This window comes from Patagioenas fasciata, chromosome 1, assembly GCF_037038585.1.
Source record: "Patagioenas fasciata isolate bPatFas1 chromosome 1, bPatFas1.hap1, whole genome shotgun sequence".
In the NCBI taxonomy this organism is placed as follows: domain Eukaryota; kingdom Metazoa; phylum Chordata; class Aves; order Columbiformes; family Columbidae; genus Patagioenas; species Patagioenas fasciata.
In genome coordinates, this window is record NC_092520.1 from 10436311 (window position 1) to 10453181 (window position 16871).

Here is a 16871-nt window from a genome sequence, read left to right on the forward strand (position 1 = left end):
CTTAGCCATGCTGATCTTACTGTCCAACTAGCATTTGCAGACCTTAAATGAATAAGTCTTGACCTATATTCAGATGTGAGGATCCAGGTGTGAGCAATGGGTCTCTAAGAGTATACAGCAAGATTATGCCAACCCACTGGCAGAATGCAAGGGAAAGTGTTCTCAGTCAAAAAGACTAAATTCAACTTATGCACAAACTCCAGGCAGATGAACAATGAAATAAAGAGTGCTGGGTGGAAGTACAAGAGAGGGGGAAAGTCCCATAAGGCCTTTTAATGAAGAAAATTTTGCCTGAATGAAGCACGTAAGGAATGCCGGTCTCATGTTTTGGTGACGCTACAGTCATGCATGGGAACAGGAACACGTGTTTTATTACTTGTTTAATGCTTATGGTTGTTGATATATGAAAAGGTTGATTTCTCAAGTAGTGTCTGAATAGTATCTGAATCACTGACAGTTATTCAAAACAGGACTCTGCTCAATAGTAGGTCAAGAAGGGTGTGTGCTGATCCTCAGTCACACTCCTCATCCAGAGTTTCTCACTCATACTGTTTCACAGAGGAGTCTTCCGTTAACCAGCTGCTTCAGAAACTTGTCACATGACAACTGTCAAGGCTTGGATTCATATTTTTTAATGTTGAACATAAAATCTCATTTGAATATAAAATTAGAACATTGAATGTATTTGTGCGTATGACCATCTGTCTAAATATATATTTGAGGACTTTTCTGGTTCACTATGAGTCTGTATCGCAAGCCTTTCCCAATCCCTGCAGCTTCCCTATGTAGTTTTGAACTACCCTTCATGGGAGGAACAGTAAATGAAATAAATTGCAAAGGTTTCCCAAACAACCAGATACAGAGAAAATAAAATCAACAAGAAACATTTCTATGATTAAACCTGGTTTACAAAACTAGCATGGAAAGCAGGAGAACCAATCAAGCAGTAGTAATCATCAGCCTGTGGTTAAAAATATTTTCTGAAAAAGCAACTCTTTTTCCTTTGCAGTTCTTTCTCCAGGCTCCCCCGTCGCAGGCTCCCTGGCAGCGGGACTCGGGGATAATCTCCTGGAATACCTGACGCGTAGAAGCCGACAGGATTAAAGCACCTCGTGCTCCTCAGCACGGCCATGTGATGACCTGCTGATGCCAGCAAAAGGCATCATTTCACAGCAAAATTCTCAATTCCTCTGCCTATATGCTGTTCCTACACTGCTGGGATTCTCCCATAGCATAAGGAAATAATCCACAACAAAACCACTCTTACTAAGAACAGTGCTAGCTGAAGAAAACTGTGGATAAGTCATGTGCAATTTGACCAGCTATAAAATAACTGTTCTCCCTTTGTTTCAAGGGGCAACTTCAAAGGATGTAAATGCCATCCATAGAACTCTTTTAGCTCTGATCAGACTAATGTATAAGAAGAAGAAAGGCATGCATAGTCTGGAGGCTGCCCAGTAACTTGTTGAGTAAAGAACATGGTGTTTTCAAACTGTCTGATGGCAGAAAAACCGGATCTGAGGTTTGTTTTTCAAGTCCGGAGATGATTGCTTGAAGTGCTTTCTGAAAATCTGTTGGCAAATTGCCTGTATTCTCCACAAAACTTCAGGGAAGATTTGGGTGCAAATTTCAGTGTATCATTAACTTTCAAAGGGCTATGTATTCTAGAGGAAAAAGGAATTATTTTTCTCTGAAAAGTTTATCTCTTCCCCTTGTGAAGTTACTTTGCTGGATGGTGGCCCAAGACAGGTAGCTTACACTGAAATATAAAAGTGCCAGGCCAAAACATTTACTCTGGTTCTATCATTTTTTCACATTTAAACTGACCACATTTTGTTTGCTTCCTCTTAAAAACTGTATCCTCAAACTGTGCATTTGCTCATTTTTAGGTTCAGTGTTCTTATTTAACTCTTGTGTGTCTCTTTTTAAACCATTTACTCTGAATCATGTTGTAAAAGAAAGAATTCAAAGAGCTGACAGTTGTTTCTGTGTCCAAATTTTAATTTTACTTCCTCTTGAATTGCCAGAGGAAAGCAATCATGTGCTAGGCAGAAGACGAAAGTTTATAATAATTGCCTGTATTTTGAAACCTGTAGGGGGTGGGGAAAAAAGTCACTTGCTTTTCACCCAGAACATGTGATAATCAGATTAACCCTGAAGAGTATTCTGTGTGTGTAAATGCATCCAGAGTAGGAATGGGGGTGCACTGGAGGGTGCACTGTAGCAGAAGTCAGCAGTGAGGCATTCCTGGTGGAGGGAAGGAATTTCTTTCACACTCAGGACTTCGGAGGGGTCAGAGAGAGTGCTCCATGCACTGAAGCGTAACGTTGATGCTCTCCTGCTGCTCTGTGAGGATGTTTCTCTTTGCCATGGGTTTTCTGCTAGTCATCCTTCAGCCATCCACCGGACAATTCCCCAAAGCCTGTGCAAACACACAGAACTTGCTGAGGAAGGAGTGCTGTCCCACCTGGGATGGAGATGGGTCCCCTTGTGGGGAGCTTTCCAACAGAGGGTCCTGCCAGAACATCCTTCTCTCTCAGGCTCCACTGGGACCACAGTTCCCTTTCTCAGGAGTGGATGACAGAGAGGACTGGCCCTCTGTATTTTACAACCGAACATGTAAATGTGAAGGCAACTTCATGGGATTCAACTGTGGGGAATGCAAGTTTGGTTTCTCAGGACTCAACTGCACTGAAAGGCGACTGAGAACAAGAAGAAACATCTTTCAGCTCACCACCACTGAGAAGAACAAGTTTCTTGCCTATCTTAATTTGGCAAAGAACATTCCTAGCCAGGACTATGTTATTGCTACTGGCACTTATACTCAGATGAAAAATGGCTCCAATCCCATGTTCAGAAACATCAACGTGTACGATCTCTTTGTATGGATGCATTATTATGCCTCTCGAGACACACTCTTAGGTGGGTCCAATGTGTGGCGGGACATTGATTTTGCCCATGAAGCCCCTGGTTTTCTGCCTTGGCATCGGGTCTTTCTGCTGATGTGGGAACGTGAGATCCAGAAGATAACAGGAGATGAGAACTTCACTATCCCCTACTGGGACTGGCGAGATGCAGAGGACTGTGTGGTCTGCACTGATGAATACATGGGTGGCAGACATCCCACCAACCCTAATCTACTCAGCCCAGCATCATTCTTCTCCTCGTGGCAGGTAAGGGCAGGCCAAGGGGAAGGGGAAGGGGAAGGGAATCATCCTGCCTGACTTCGGGCACTCAAGTGAGGCACACAAGCTGGGCAATTAGCCATACTGCATTTCCTTAGACATTCCTGGAGATGAAGTAAGTACTACCAAAGAGAAAACTAGATTTTGTATGGAGTTGATAGTCATTTAGAGCTCTTTGTCTCTTTGTCTCTTCTGTCTCTGACTGTAGGATTTAGGCTGCTTAATTAAGAACCTAAAGTTGAGGTGGAAGGAGGAAAGTTACACCTTTGTGTCCAAACATGGCCTTTAGCAGACTAAACAGGCTTGGGTCTGTTGCAGCAGTCAGGTGAGAAAAAGCAAGATTTATGTACACAAATTGCAAGCACACAACCATTGCAAGACTATTGGTAGCTGAATTATGGCAATAGAAGCAAAGATTTTTCAGACATGTTACTTCTCTCCCAGTGCCTTCCTCCATTCAAGAGTTAAAAACTACTGAATTAAGCTAATTTGTTTTCATCTTTAAAACAAACAAACAAATAAAATAATTCATTAGAGCACAGAAGAAACAGATGTGTAATTCACGTTAATATTTCAAAAGAAATACAAGAAATAATCTCTGTCACTCAAAGGAACCAAGAAGTATACTCAGCTATTCCTGCCAATTAAAAGCACTGCAAATTACCCTGTAAACCAAAGTAAATTTACATATTTACATAGTTGGCATGGTCTTATATAGCTGAATTATGTTGTGGTGTTGTAACACTGAGAGCTTCTAGACTTTTTTTTTATGTCTTGCTCATTACTACCACATCATCTAAAATACAGTGACAAAGGTCTATTGGCTTCCACAAACACACTCCATCCTGACAATAGCAGCAGTCACTTCTGGCTCTGAAGTCTGTGATTATGGTGGTGTAAATCCATCTTTGTTCTGTATATTTCTGTAGCAACAGCCCTAACGAAGGCTGGGCAGTCTCAGTGATTTGATGGAAAGTGAAAGAGATACAAGCTGCAGCAGCTCTGTGAAATTCTGGCATTATAAACCAGCAACTACCTGGGCTTACTGGGCTGATTGTATTGAGTTTAGTCTTGATTTGTGCCTTTTGAATAATATAGACTTCATATATACCTGTAAATTCAAGCATTCCCAGCTACTGTGTCAGACCTATTTTAGGAGATTCTCTGGCATACATTTTGTATGCATTGACTAGTTCTCCCCCAAACAAGTAGTTTTCAGGGACCATTCTCAGGAGAATGCCTGCATACAGCCACCCTGTTTGGGAAGTCACAGTGACTTTACCGGCATAGAGATGGATTATTTCATGCCATTTGGCCTCAATAGCAAATAAATTCCCTGACTATATTTAATTCACTAGTGTAAGCATGGCCATAAAATAAACATTGCTACAAACATGTAATTTCATCCCATTTTCTAAGATTCTGCTCATTTCTAACAGTATTAATCTGGATGAACTCTACTAACTTAATTCGACTGTATTACCAGAATGAAGCGGATCTGTAGCTGTTCTGCACTGAGCTGAATAAAGAGTTATGTGAAAATGGTACAAGTGTTAAAGTGGATTAAATGAAACTAAAATTGCACTGGTTACACGTGTCAAGTGGAGCTATCAATACAGTATATTGGATAAGATCACCAAGGTAGCAGGAGGCAGTTAGTACAAAAGGATCAGCAGAATTTTCTAAAAGACCTGGAGGGGTCAGACACTTATGTTTAGCTTATATTTTCAAAACTATTATTAACGATATGCAGATTATTAAAATTCTTCCATCCTCTTAATAAGTACCCAGCAAATTTTTGAGTAGAAATGAATATATTTAAGAAAGTGTCAGGTTTATACCTTCTCATTTAAGGTCAATTGCCACAAAAATATTTTGAAAATAAATACATTTTTTATGAAATGAGTTGTTTAAACAGATATTTATGTATAATTCAATAGGTGCAACAATAAAAAATCTGCTATATTTAGAACACATTAAATGTCAGTGTATGCTGAAGTTTTCCAAGCAATTTCTGCGAATGGGTCCTTATCACTTATATTTTTCAGCCTCTTCTGGACATTTTACATACTCATCAAAATTTCCAAAATAACTTTATCTTCAAGAGGTATTATTCCTCTTTAACATCTATCTATATATATCTCTGCTGTCTTATCTAGAGAAAGCATGAAAGATTGAACAGATCTTCATTTTCAGTCACTGGTTTAGGATGAAGATACAATACAAAGTGATATTTCTTTATTAGCCTTGAATCCAAATTTAAACAGTTGCTCATGATGGAATAACAGTAAATACAATTCCTTCAAGTAGCACAAAGTAAGAATTGAGAATCTCACTCCAGAAAATCAAAGGGGAACAAAAATAGCCTTATCTGGAACCGGAAAACAGCCACAGATCTGCTGCAGAATATGCTGATCATCCAAGCCCTGTAGCTAAACAGCAAGATAAAAAAAAAAAAAAAGATATCCATAAATGTGAAGGAATTTAGGCTTCTAATAAACACTCAAAATAAAAAGAGGGTGAGAGAAACCTTTTGAATAATATTCCATAATACGGTGTCCTATTTAGAAGTTTAATTCTCTTTCCAAAGCCCGCTATGTTAATAAATAGTTATAGACCTATTAAAAAAAAAAAGGGGGGGGAAAAGTGCCTATTTGCAAAACAGCATCTCTCTCTTTTTTTTTTTTTTTTAAATCCCTAAAGAAAGGAGAAAATACTTTATTCCATTGAGAAGTTGCCATGGCAACATGGATATCCATGAATACATGCTGAAATTCTTGCTTTTGCCTTACTTTTTCTTCAACATGCTGCTGTCATCACTTAACTGAGTGAATTATCTGTCTACATTTTTCCCATCTTTATCATCTAAGTGAAACTTTTGATTCTTGCCTCTGCTTTTGCCAGCAAGGCTATCAGGAATCTTCAGTGTTTATATTTGTTTGCTTGGCTCATGTTTTAGGGTAGGTGGGAAGGATTTTCTCATGTTTTCAGTTACTTGTTTGTGACGATTCAAGCATTACATTCAGAATTAGGACTGCATGAAACCTACTAATGCTTTACCATTTTTTTTAATTCTATACTGACTTAACAAAAAGTTATATGGGAAACGGAGATCTTCCATGACATTTTGAGAGTTTTTAGGTTTTTTTAGTGCCCATTTCTATAACTCCAGACAATGGATTTGCTAAAAAAATTATTATCATGCCTCACTTAGATGAAAGTTCTGCACTCCTCCACACCAAAGCTAGTTTGGATAAATAACTGAAGTCAGTGGAGTTACAAATCCATAAAAAGACTTCTGCAAATAAAAACAGAATCTTTCTGCTGGTAGTTAACATTAAAATTTGGAGATCCCCACAGCGTGCTAGACAGACGACGAAGAAAATAAAGCGGGAGAATATAGGTGCTGTTTTAGTCTTGTAAGTCTGGCAAGCAGGCTATACCACCAACTTTAGCCCCCTGTATTTTGTCTCTCCTAAAAGAAGAGTGACTTGAGAGAAGTAATTGCATAACACAGAGAGCTGTCTGCTCTCAGATGTGCTGGTGTAAGCCTGCAGCCAATTCTTTGTTGCAAGCACTAAGAATTTCCCTCAGCACTTCATTCTGTGTCACTTTCACAAATGCAAAGCTACTGAAAAAGAGAAACAAGTTACACAAATAGAAAATGGATATAATGCTCCTGAACTAATAATGACGGTACTTTAGAATCATTACCTGAACATATGACTCCATAAGAAATATAAAAAGTAGTTACTCAGACACATTTAATTGTAAGCACAGTTTATCAGGGATCTGTACTGTTAGCTGGATAGCCATTTGGAGCAGTATTTTCATGCACCTTTAAACACTGCAAGAAATTTTCAAAAATACAAACACCAGAAGCCAACAGTTCAGATTCTTAAATCAGTCAAAGACTTACATGCTTGTGGATGCCTGTGTATCTCGTGAATTCAGTTACTTTATTTTTTATTGCAACTTAATAGATTTTGGTGCCAGTTACAGGCTGGTAAATTGAAACAAACAAACAAACAAAAACACCAATAGCCCAAATGGTAACTGTAAAATTGGAGTCTATCAAGACTGGTCTCCTAATGATATGCTTACATGGATTATAAATTTGAAACATATCCTACTACAGAGATGATTCTCCCTATGCCACATCTCAGTACCACAGTCTGAAGAAATCAGGATCTGTGCACAGCAGGAGCAGCCACTCTGGTATCCTCAGCATGTTTGTGTCACTGTTACTTCAAAGTGATACCCCTTCTTCCACAGGATCATGAGTGGGTGACAGCAGAGATGTTGCTGGGCTGTTCTCTAGTATATAGCCCTGCTTTCTCAGGAGTCATGCAGTGTAAAAGATAAACATCTTCAGAGGTGTATAAATTAATAGCTAAGGAATTTCATTAAACATTGGATTTTGTTAATAATTCACCAGAGAAGGAAGCCTATCTATAGAGAGACGTGTCTTAGTGAATTTGCGGTAGACATGGAGACAGCAACACTAACAACACAACAGCACAGAGACAGCCCGAGAGCAGGAATATTTCAGCAGTAATTGAAAACAGAGTTTCCTACTCCATTCCAGCACGATTTTAAGGTGCTGAATGGGGTGTATGTTACCCCCAAGTTCTGGGCTGCCCCTGAGCAAAGAGATGAAACTCAGCCAGCTTTTACTGAAGGTTGAGAATATACCTTGAAGGCTCTGGGTTTGTTTCAATGCTGTCACTTCATGTTTGTCTCATTCGCTTTTAGCTGGAGTCACACAGCTCCTCCAGTTAATGCATACACAGAAAGATAATTAATGACCTTATCCTTGCTCAAAGATGTTTCTCAGAATTTCTTTAAAGCTTTGCTTTCCAAATTTTCTTCTCTTTATTCAGTCTTCTGCCTATTTTACCTTTGCTGCTAATATTCAGGAATACATGAAGAACCAGGTACAAATATACACAACTTCTTAAAAAACTTTTGGTCTACTACAGATAGAGCACCTTTTAAATTCTGTTTATAAAAGCAAGCTCCCAAAGTATGGTTTGTTCTGTTGTGGCTTATCTGGGGATTTCCTTGAATTTTCTCAGTTTGGTGGGAAAACAGTTTCTGGATGTCACTTAATTAGGATTAGATTATGCCAAGCCCCAATGCATCCCAAAAAAAAGTAAAAATTAAACCTCTTTACAATTGCCAAATGTTTTAAAATCTAATGTGAGGGCTGTACTTTAATGCTGTTCCCAAGCAAGGATGTGAGAATAATTGGAGAAAGACAGAGAAAGGCAATGAATGAGTGCAAAATCTCTTTTGGCCGCATAGTGGGACCCAAGGCTCCAGTTCAGTAGTCCGGACTTCACGTAGGACAAACGGAAACACGAGAATGTGTCAAAGAGCCAGGAAGTTCCTACACGACCCCCTTGGGAAAGCTGGCATGGGCAATATGGAGAAGCAAGGCATGTGTTTTCCCTGGCTGTAGTCTGAAGTGGTTCTTTTAGACTATTTTAACCTGGAGAATAACACTATGAAAACGTGCTGATATAGGTTCTGGATGGGGGTGAGCTCCTGCTACTTGGGGTCAGAAGAGGAGCAGAGCAAGGGACCAGATCTGAAGGGAGCAGAGGTGAGGATTAACTCTTTTGGTGGCTATACTTCCCCAGCAAACTGAGGAACTTCAGATCACTTTGTTGGTGAGCAGCTATTTCAATAGCATCCAAAAGCACGTCTTTAGTGTTTAGGTATATATTACTTCTATTGCATGCCTGTCGAGGGTTAGATCGTGGGGTGACAATCAAACCCTGGCAGATGTATTGTTAACCTCCTCTCCCCACCACTTCCCCCTTTTTCCCCTCCCTCTCCCCCCTTCCCACTCAGGACAGGCGATTGGGAGGGAAAGAACGACAGAGAGAAGAGAGTTGGAAAAATTAAAGATGTTTTACTAATGCTACTAATAAGAATAGAGAAAATAATACAAAATATACAAAACCAATCTTGAAAGTCTCAGCAACTGCAGAGCCAGCACCCAAAGTCCTGGATTAGACTCTGCAGCCAACCGGAGCTGGATTCAGTCTGTCACTAGGCCTCAGTTCGCAGGGACGACTAACAAGGTCCTCTCCTAATGGCGGCCATAAGCAGAAGGAAAGGAAAAAGGGACGAGATCCTCATGATCTCCCACTTTTATATGAAGTATTCACGTGAATGGAATGTTATACACAGTTGGTCACTGGTTTCTCGTTGCCCCTCTCGCGAGATGTCCATCTGTGCTTATCAATAAGTTTGCATTCCATTGCTAGGTTTACCAAAACATGTGTCTGGTTCTCCAGGAAAATGCAGCTAATACGAAGGCTTTCGCTGACAGGCAAAATTCACTAAACGAGAAACTTGTTTTTTAACAAAACCAGGACAATGCCCGCGTAAGTGTAGATCTAATAAGACCAAAGCAATCACAAAGAATTTGTCACCAAAACCCCCAAAGCTCTGCATTTTAAAATAACAGACAAATGGCTAAAGACTCCTGTAATGCAATCCACTTTATTTAGGCACAGGGGCTGGTCTGTGTAAGCAGCTGCAAACTAAAAGAAGAAAGGCTTTCCCGTTTGTGAAAAGGTGTGAGACAGCAGCAACGCTTCTGCACACTTACAGTCTGTTTTCTAAGAAATGATACAAAGAGCTGTGCTAAAGATCTCAACTGCAGTGCACGAAGGGATTTATCTTTTGCTGGATGCTATAGGGTCCAGGAGCAATGCTGTGTATTCTGGACTGCCATCTACTGGCAATTGCTCTGTTAACATTAATACTTACATAAGCTTTTCCTCGGAGTATCTTCCTGACAATTTCCCTGGAGCCAGTGAATTTACAGATGCAGGAGAGCAGGGACTGGGTGCAGTTTGAATATGAAGTTTTGTCCAGAGTGAACTGAAAAATTTGCTCAGGACTATTCTCAAAAGAAAACAAAAAATCTTGTGTTGAAACAGCATGCTCCTAGTAGAAAGTCCTCCTGCTGAATGAAAAGAAGGCAATGATGTGACCTATTTTGAGTATTTTTTATGCAGATTACATACAGAAAGAAGCATTTAACTGACCTATGTTCTGTTACCACTTACACATCACATGACTGATAAAACAGCAAATTATAGTTTCAGGATAGACCCATACTTTGTATCATCTAAGTTACACCTTTTTGGAAAAGCATCTTGGCTAATTTTATAGCCAGACTTTAATTTTTAACTCAGAACAAATAATAGCAGAAGGTCACAGGTAGAATTTTCATCCCTGCCCCTTATGCTGGCATGTCTTGACAACGAGTTACCAGATACCATCTGGCTTCTTTTTAGGTTGAATTCTGTTAGTCAGACAGTAAATGAGGGCTACACTGAGACATAACTGGAAAAAACAAATAACACTCTAACCATTTATAAGTCTCACAACATTAATAGTTGTATTGAATCCCACTGAAATAGATAAACATAGCAAAGGGGAAATGTTTCTTTCTTTAGATATATTTGAGCTCATGCTTGAAGACTCCCTGTTTGGATATCTCAAAAAGCAAGCCAGTCTTGAAGGCAGCATTTCTTCATCTTTCGGACCCAACAGGGCTATATCCCCAGGGCAATGCGGAGAGGATGAAAAGATAAGAGAGGGCAGAGCAGGGAAACCAAAAGAAAATATGGACCTAGAGAAGGTTCATAGGAAACAGAGCTAAACAGAAAACCTACATGTATGTATTTTCTGAGACAAGTGCCAACTGAGAAATGGGTGTTCTTCTCTAATGCACTTCTAGGGACATAGGGCTGTGCATTTTTAGACAAATAAATTACTAAAGCATTGCCCTCAGCCTGAATCATCCCCCTTTTTTTCCTTCTAATTGGAATAAACTCTCTCACTAACACAAAACAATCATAAAAACAGCATCACAGGTAGCCTTTATGTTTAAACCTGTAGCTCTCTGTCACCACCTCTCCCGTCTCTATGAGGATTCTTAAAAGGGACTTCTTAGAGACAGTCCTGACCTTGGTCATTCTTAGAGGAACAATCCTGACTCAGTGAGCTTCTGGGGCGAAGATGCACATGAAACTCTCTGCTGGACAACTACCTCCAGCCTCCAAGGGCACCTTTATAGTTTAATAGACTAGGGCAGATTGCAGCTAATAGAACAGTCTCTAAGGATGAATTTCTTTGATAAGCTTTCTTATCTCCTCAAAACAAAAGAATAATTTATTCATGAGATTGATATTAACAGGAAATTTATCACCTAAGAACTCCAGATTCTTAAGACATGTAGGTTATATCACCAGCTTTGTCACACATTTTATGTGAATTTATGGTCAAATCACTTAGAAAAGGATTCATCTCATCTCCTTCCACTCGTTCAAAAGTTAGTTAGGCAGCAAAGTAACTTGCCTTTGGCTCTGTCTTTAGGCACTTCAGAGGCACATCCATGCCTCCAGGGTGCAATTCATTCCATCCTAATGCAGAAGCAAAGCATTAAGTTGAACACTCCTAATTTTGTTTCCCTTGCTAACTGTAGTCTGTAGACAGTTTCTGCATTGATTCTTTTATAAATTTTCTTTCGTCGACTAAGTCAATGGAGTGAGTTAGGCACCCCTAGAGGTAAGTACATCTCACTTACCAGACATCTGGCTTAGGAGGGCCAAATCACACTCAGGAGATACCTCTCTCTCTATTGACTGCAGAGGTTGTTCTGAAGTGTTGCTTCAGTCTGGCAATTTGCACACAGCAAGTGCTGGTGAAATGAATTTCACACTCACTTCCTTCATTAGATAGAATTCAATGTTCTTCCATCCCATGCACAGCAGAGATGATCATTTTCACTCATGTTGTCGTTCATTCTTTTGGTCTATAAAATAAAAATATGTCTCCAGGATGAAAGAAATCTGGAGGTTTCAGTGTTATGAGTTTTCTTCTGTGATGCCCCACACAATAATGAGACCTGTTCTTTCTACACAATGTTCTTATTAACCATGTTGATTACCTGCTAGCTACAGCGTATTTTTAAAGGCCCTCTGGTGGCTTGGAGTTCTATCTATTTTGGTGTTTTTCAGAAATCAAAACAAAACAAAACAAAACAAAACAAAACCAACAACCAAAATAAAAAAAAAAGCACACAACAAAAACCAACCAACCAAAATAAAGAAAACCACCACTACAATAATAAACAGTTTTGGTTCAGAGCCTCAACCTCACCTGAAAGGGAGACAAGACAACTCCTGAAAGTTCTGAGCCACTTTTGCTCTGTCTTGTTTTCATAGATCCATCAGCTCTACCACTATACACACACACCAAACCCTCTACTCTGATTTACTGATCATTGTGTCATTATATATCTCTCCAACTTCTATCCTGACTACATGTCAGGCAGGTTCCTGAATATAAAGCAGAAATATAAGTTAGTGCTTGTACTAACTCCCTGTAGGTTTACTGTACCACAATATGAACAAAAAATCTCCCTCTCATTCTGATCACTTCTCTGGACAAGCAGGGGATTCAGTGAGACCTACTACAGAAGCTCATGATCATCAAAGCACCCACGTGTTTAGGCAGCAAATGAGTTATTGTGGCTTAAAAAGATACTGAGCAGCACTTTAGTGACACAGTCTGCATGGGCACTTTTAACCCATGGCAAATGTGAAGGAGTTTGACTCAGCTAAAATTAGCTTGAACTACCTCGCTCTTTCAGGAGTCTCGAACTGGACTGGCAGCTTCTATAGCTCATCTGACAAGTAATGACTTGTTATGCCATGGTAGCCAGACTTTGCTTGTGAGTCCAGAACGTTCATATAAATGATGCTGTTTTCTGACAGTATTTAATATCTGTATCCATCTGTCTGTTTAAGGTCCTTTCCCAATATGTTTCACGACGGTATCTCAGCTTGTGATATATGTTCATCCTCACAACATTCCTCTGAAGCAAAGCAGTGTCTTTTCCCATTTTGTACAGGCAGCATCCTCAAGACATGCCTAAACTAAGTGCCCATTTAGTCTGACAAAGCTCAGAGAGATATTTTCAGAATAAATTATTTCTTTTTTGTATTCCAAGTTAACAATTCCCCCTTTTACTCTGTGGAGAGAAAAATCTGTGATTATGGCTTTGTTCAGCAGCCTGTTGAAGCTGAAAAACCTCCATTTAGCAACTGCAGTAGCAGATTTAACTCCATTTGTGTCCTGCTGCATTGGTAGGTGACACTGAATTTAGCCTCAGTGAGTTTTCAAGGACATAAATGAGAACTGATCCTTTAGTCGACATGGGTAGTTTCAGATACAGACTAGTGTACTATTTCAAAATATGTACTGTAGTAGAGAGGTGTCTTCTACAAAATAACCCTTTTTATATTAAAATCACACACAGAACATTTTAAAATCAATATATGGTTTTGCAACAAACATATTATATTGTACACTTTCTTTGTTCCTTTAAAAAAAAATAATTGAATTACCTCTTTTGTTAACAACTGCAACTCTGCTAACAGAAGGTGTTTTATACAGGTAATTTGCACTCGATCTGAAGAGTACAACAGCCAACAGACTTTATGCAATGCCACAAGTGAAGGGCCTATACTGCGAAATCCTGGGAACAACGATAAATCAAGGACCCCTAGGCTCCCATCTTCAGCTGAAGTAGAATTTTGCCTGTCACTGACTCAGTATGAATCTGAACCCATGGATAAAATGGCGAATTACAGTTTTCGAAATACTTTGGAAGGTAATATGTTTTATTCTATTACGCTCTTTCCATCTGTAAACTGATCCTCTCTGGGGTTAGAGTCCTTCAATTCTGAACAGTTTGAGCTAATCTCACCAAACACCACTGGAGGAAAGAGAAAAAAAACGTTATGCTTTCTCCTGTAATAGCAACAGACAGAAAGAACCACATTAAAGGCATTTTATAAGAAAATAGAAAGTGTAGACTAGATCAGATCGTAAATCCATTTATTAGGAGACATTTTGTTTGCTGCTATAGTCAGTGTCAGGCACAGCAAATACATGTAGCACTGCATAAAAAGAGATCATCTAATAATCTGTTCCAACATGATTGTAACCAGATCTCTGTGGGTTACAGGTTTGCCCTGGAATCCACTGTCTCTCAGAGGCCAGGATAGACAGCAAAGGAGAAGGAGGATGCTGCCAGATGGCATGTTATGTCTACAGGCCTACTGTGAACTCATTAGCAGTCTTCTCCCCAAAATCTAAACAACAGGGACTAAATGACCCTTACTATCTTTTCCAAAAAGATTTTGTTATTTACATTAATTACCTAACTATCCAACCTGTTTTGAATGTTCTGAATTTGATAATAAGCAAGGGTTCTTTGCTAAAAGGAATAGTTTTTCTTAATTAACTATCTACCCAGTCTCTTTTGACTATTATTGAATTGCTAATAAACAAGGATAGCACATTATGTATTTAGCAACAAATATTGTTGCAGTATCATGTAACAGCTGAATCAAATGGGATGTACTTTTATTGATGTCCCCTAAGACTTTTTGCTTGCATGGAACTTTGCAAGGGCCAAAACAATGTGATACAGGAATTGGTGTGAGGATAAGAAACTAAAACTGTTAATATGCTCAGTATTCCTCTAAATGCAGTGTGGAATGCCATAAAGCTTTCACTGGGGAAGAAAAAAAAAAAAAAAAACAAAAAAAACCAACAAACATTTAACTGCTGAAGCCAATAAAGAATCCAGACATTAACTACATTAACTGATTGGAGACACTGGCCCAGAGAGGTGGTGGATGCCCCATCCCTGGAGACTTCCCAGGCCAGGCTGGACAGGGCTCTGAGCAGCCTGATGTGGGTGAAGATGTCCCTGCTCATGGCAGTGATGGCACTGGATGAGCTTTGAAGGTCCCTTCCAACCCAAACTACTCTATGATTCTGTGACTCCAGCTCTGGACACAGCTGTGCTTTCTACCTTTGAAAACAGGAAACACATGAAGTATGGGAAAGAAAAAAGTGACTTAACTGAGTAGAGGTTTGCTCACATTTGTCTCCATAGACTAAGTGAATAGATGCAAAGGATGGAATTGGAAGAGTAGATAAAAGGCAACAGAAGTAAACAAGTAATGAAATAATAAGGGTCTACCATCACATGGCTGGTATTGTAAACAAAGTTATACAAATTTATACAGTCACGTATGGGTTTACTCTGAAGCAGAGTCAAAGCGAACCGCTCATTTACAAAGCTTAAATTTCAGTATCATATCTGCTCATTAAGTAACAATAATTAACTGAGTACTTGCAGACAAAGGGCAAATCTCACTTTTTGTTGATGCTAGGTCTAAACTGACAGCTAAGCAGAGTCATAGATCAAGTATACCAATTTGATACAAATGGATACATTTTCCTACTGAAAATAACAGTAGATATTTGAAAAAAAGGCAACATAGATATTTGACATAATTTCACAATGATCAGGAAGGCACCTGTGGTTCTCAAAGAGCCTGGAAGAAGTTATTTTAACTCTAAAATCAGAATCAGTTTTTGTCTGATTAACCTATTCAAATCTATATTGCTGTCTCTATGTCACATTAATTTCATGGCTAGCAAGCACAGTGATGGTTGGCGTTTCTTAATATCATAGTGTCATCTGCCAATCGCACTTGAAGAGCGTCAAGCTTTAATCTGAGTAATAGCAATGTAACAGCATGTGAAAGTAGCTCTTCTGGATCAAATTTTGCTCCAAGTGAGTTCTTTTATTCCCTTAACAACTCTTCAGAAGCTTAAGACTGTTCACCTTGCACCCAACTGAGGTTATGAATATTCAGCCCATCACTGTGGTCATTTAGAGCCCTACAAATGCCACACAAGGCATGTCACGTTTGCCACCAATAGATTCTAATGGATTTCATGTGATTTAGATAGTTCTTCCAGTATACTAGGGAAAAAATTAAATGTTCTTGAGGATATATGCAAGTTAGATATTATTCAGAAGCCATACAGCTTAGGTAGCTACAGAAGCAGCATATATTATCTAGGTCATAGTGCTGCACGGCTTCTGGACACATCCAGTTAGCTAAACACAGGGGCAGAGTATGTTTGTTTTATCAGTCCATCCAGATATACCCTCCCTGACATGCGTCACAGCCCTTCCAGAGCATCTGTAGGATCCCTCCTACGTGATTCTAAAAGACAAGAAAAGAGACTGAGCAGTTCCTTTTCTCCTGGAAGTGAAGGTGGACCTTTGAAAGTCCTAGGATCCATGTAGATGGATCCTGGGGATTTGTAGGACAGTGAGGAAAAGATCATCAGAATAAGACTGAGGCAATGAATGTCCCCTCCTTAGAAGCTCTGTAGACAAAACCAAACCAAAACAAAACAAGAAACAAATAAAACCCAACAAACAAAATAAAAGCAAACACAAACAAACAAACAAAAAAACCATCATCCACCTAACATTAGATCCTCTCTAGGGGAAATCCTGTTAGGGAAGCAACCATGTTTGCTCATAATCCAACTCCCCGGGCAATTACCAGGTCTTATACTGTTGTCTAACTTTTATAACCTAGCTAAAGGAGATCTACAGCATGCAGGAACTGGTATGGAGGAGAGTAAAGGTCAACAGGGTGATGTTAACTTTCTTTCCGTAAGAATATTTCATTAGAGCCAGAGATCACTAGACTGAAACTGTGTCCACAGCATTCCATGTTAAGTGGCTTTTTTGGTGAGGAGTCTGTCTAAATG

General features: G+C 39.3%; 1 protein-coding gene across 1 annotated transcript in view; it reads left to right on the plus strand.

Moving 5' to 3' along the window:
• Nucleotides 1-2175: 2175 nt before the first annotated feature.
• Nucleotides 2176-16871, plus strand: part of TYR (tyrosinase) — a 51083-nt gene continuing 36387 nt past the window's right edge. Inside the window, exons 1-2 of the mRNA XM_065856643.2 lie at nucleotides 2176-3173; nucleotides 13674-13890. Of these exons, the coding sequence (XP_065712715.1) occupies nucleotides 2331-3173; nucleotides 13674-13890 (1060 nt within the window). The 5' untranslated portion in view covers nucleotides 2176-2330. The remainder of the gene's footprint in view (nucleotides 3174-13673; nucleotides 13891-16871) is intronic.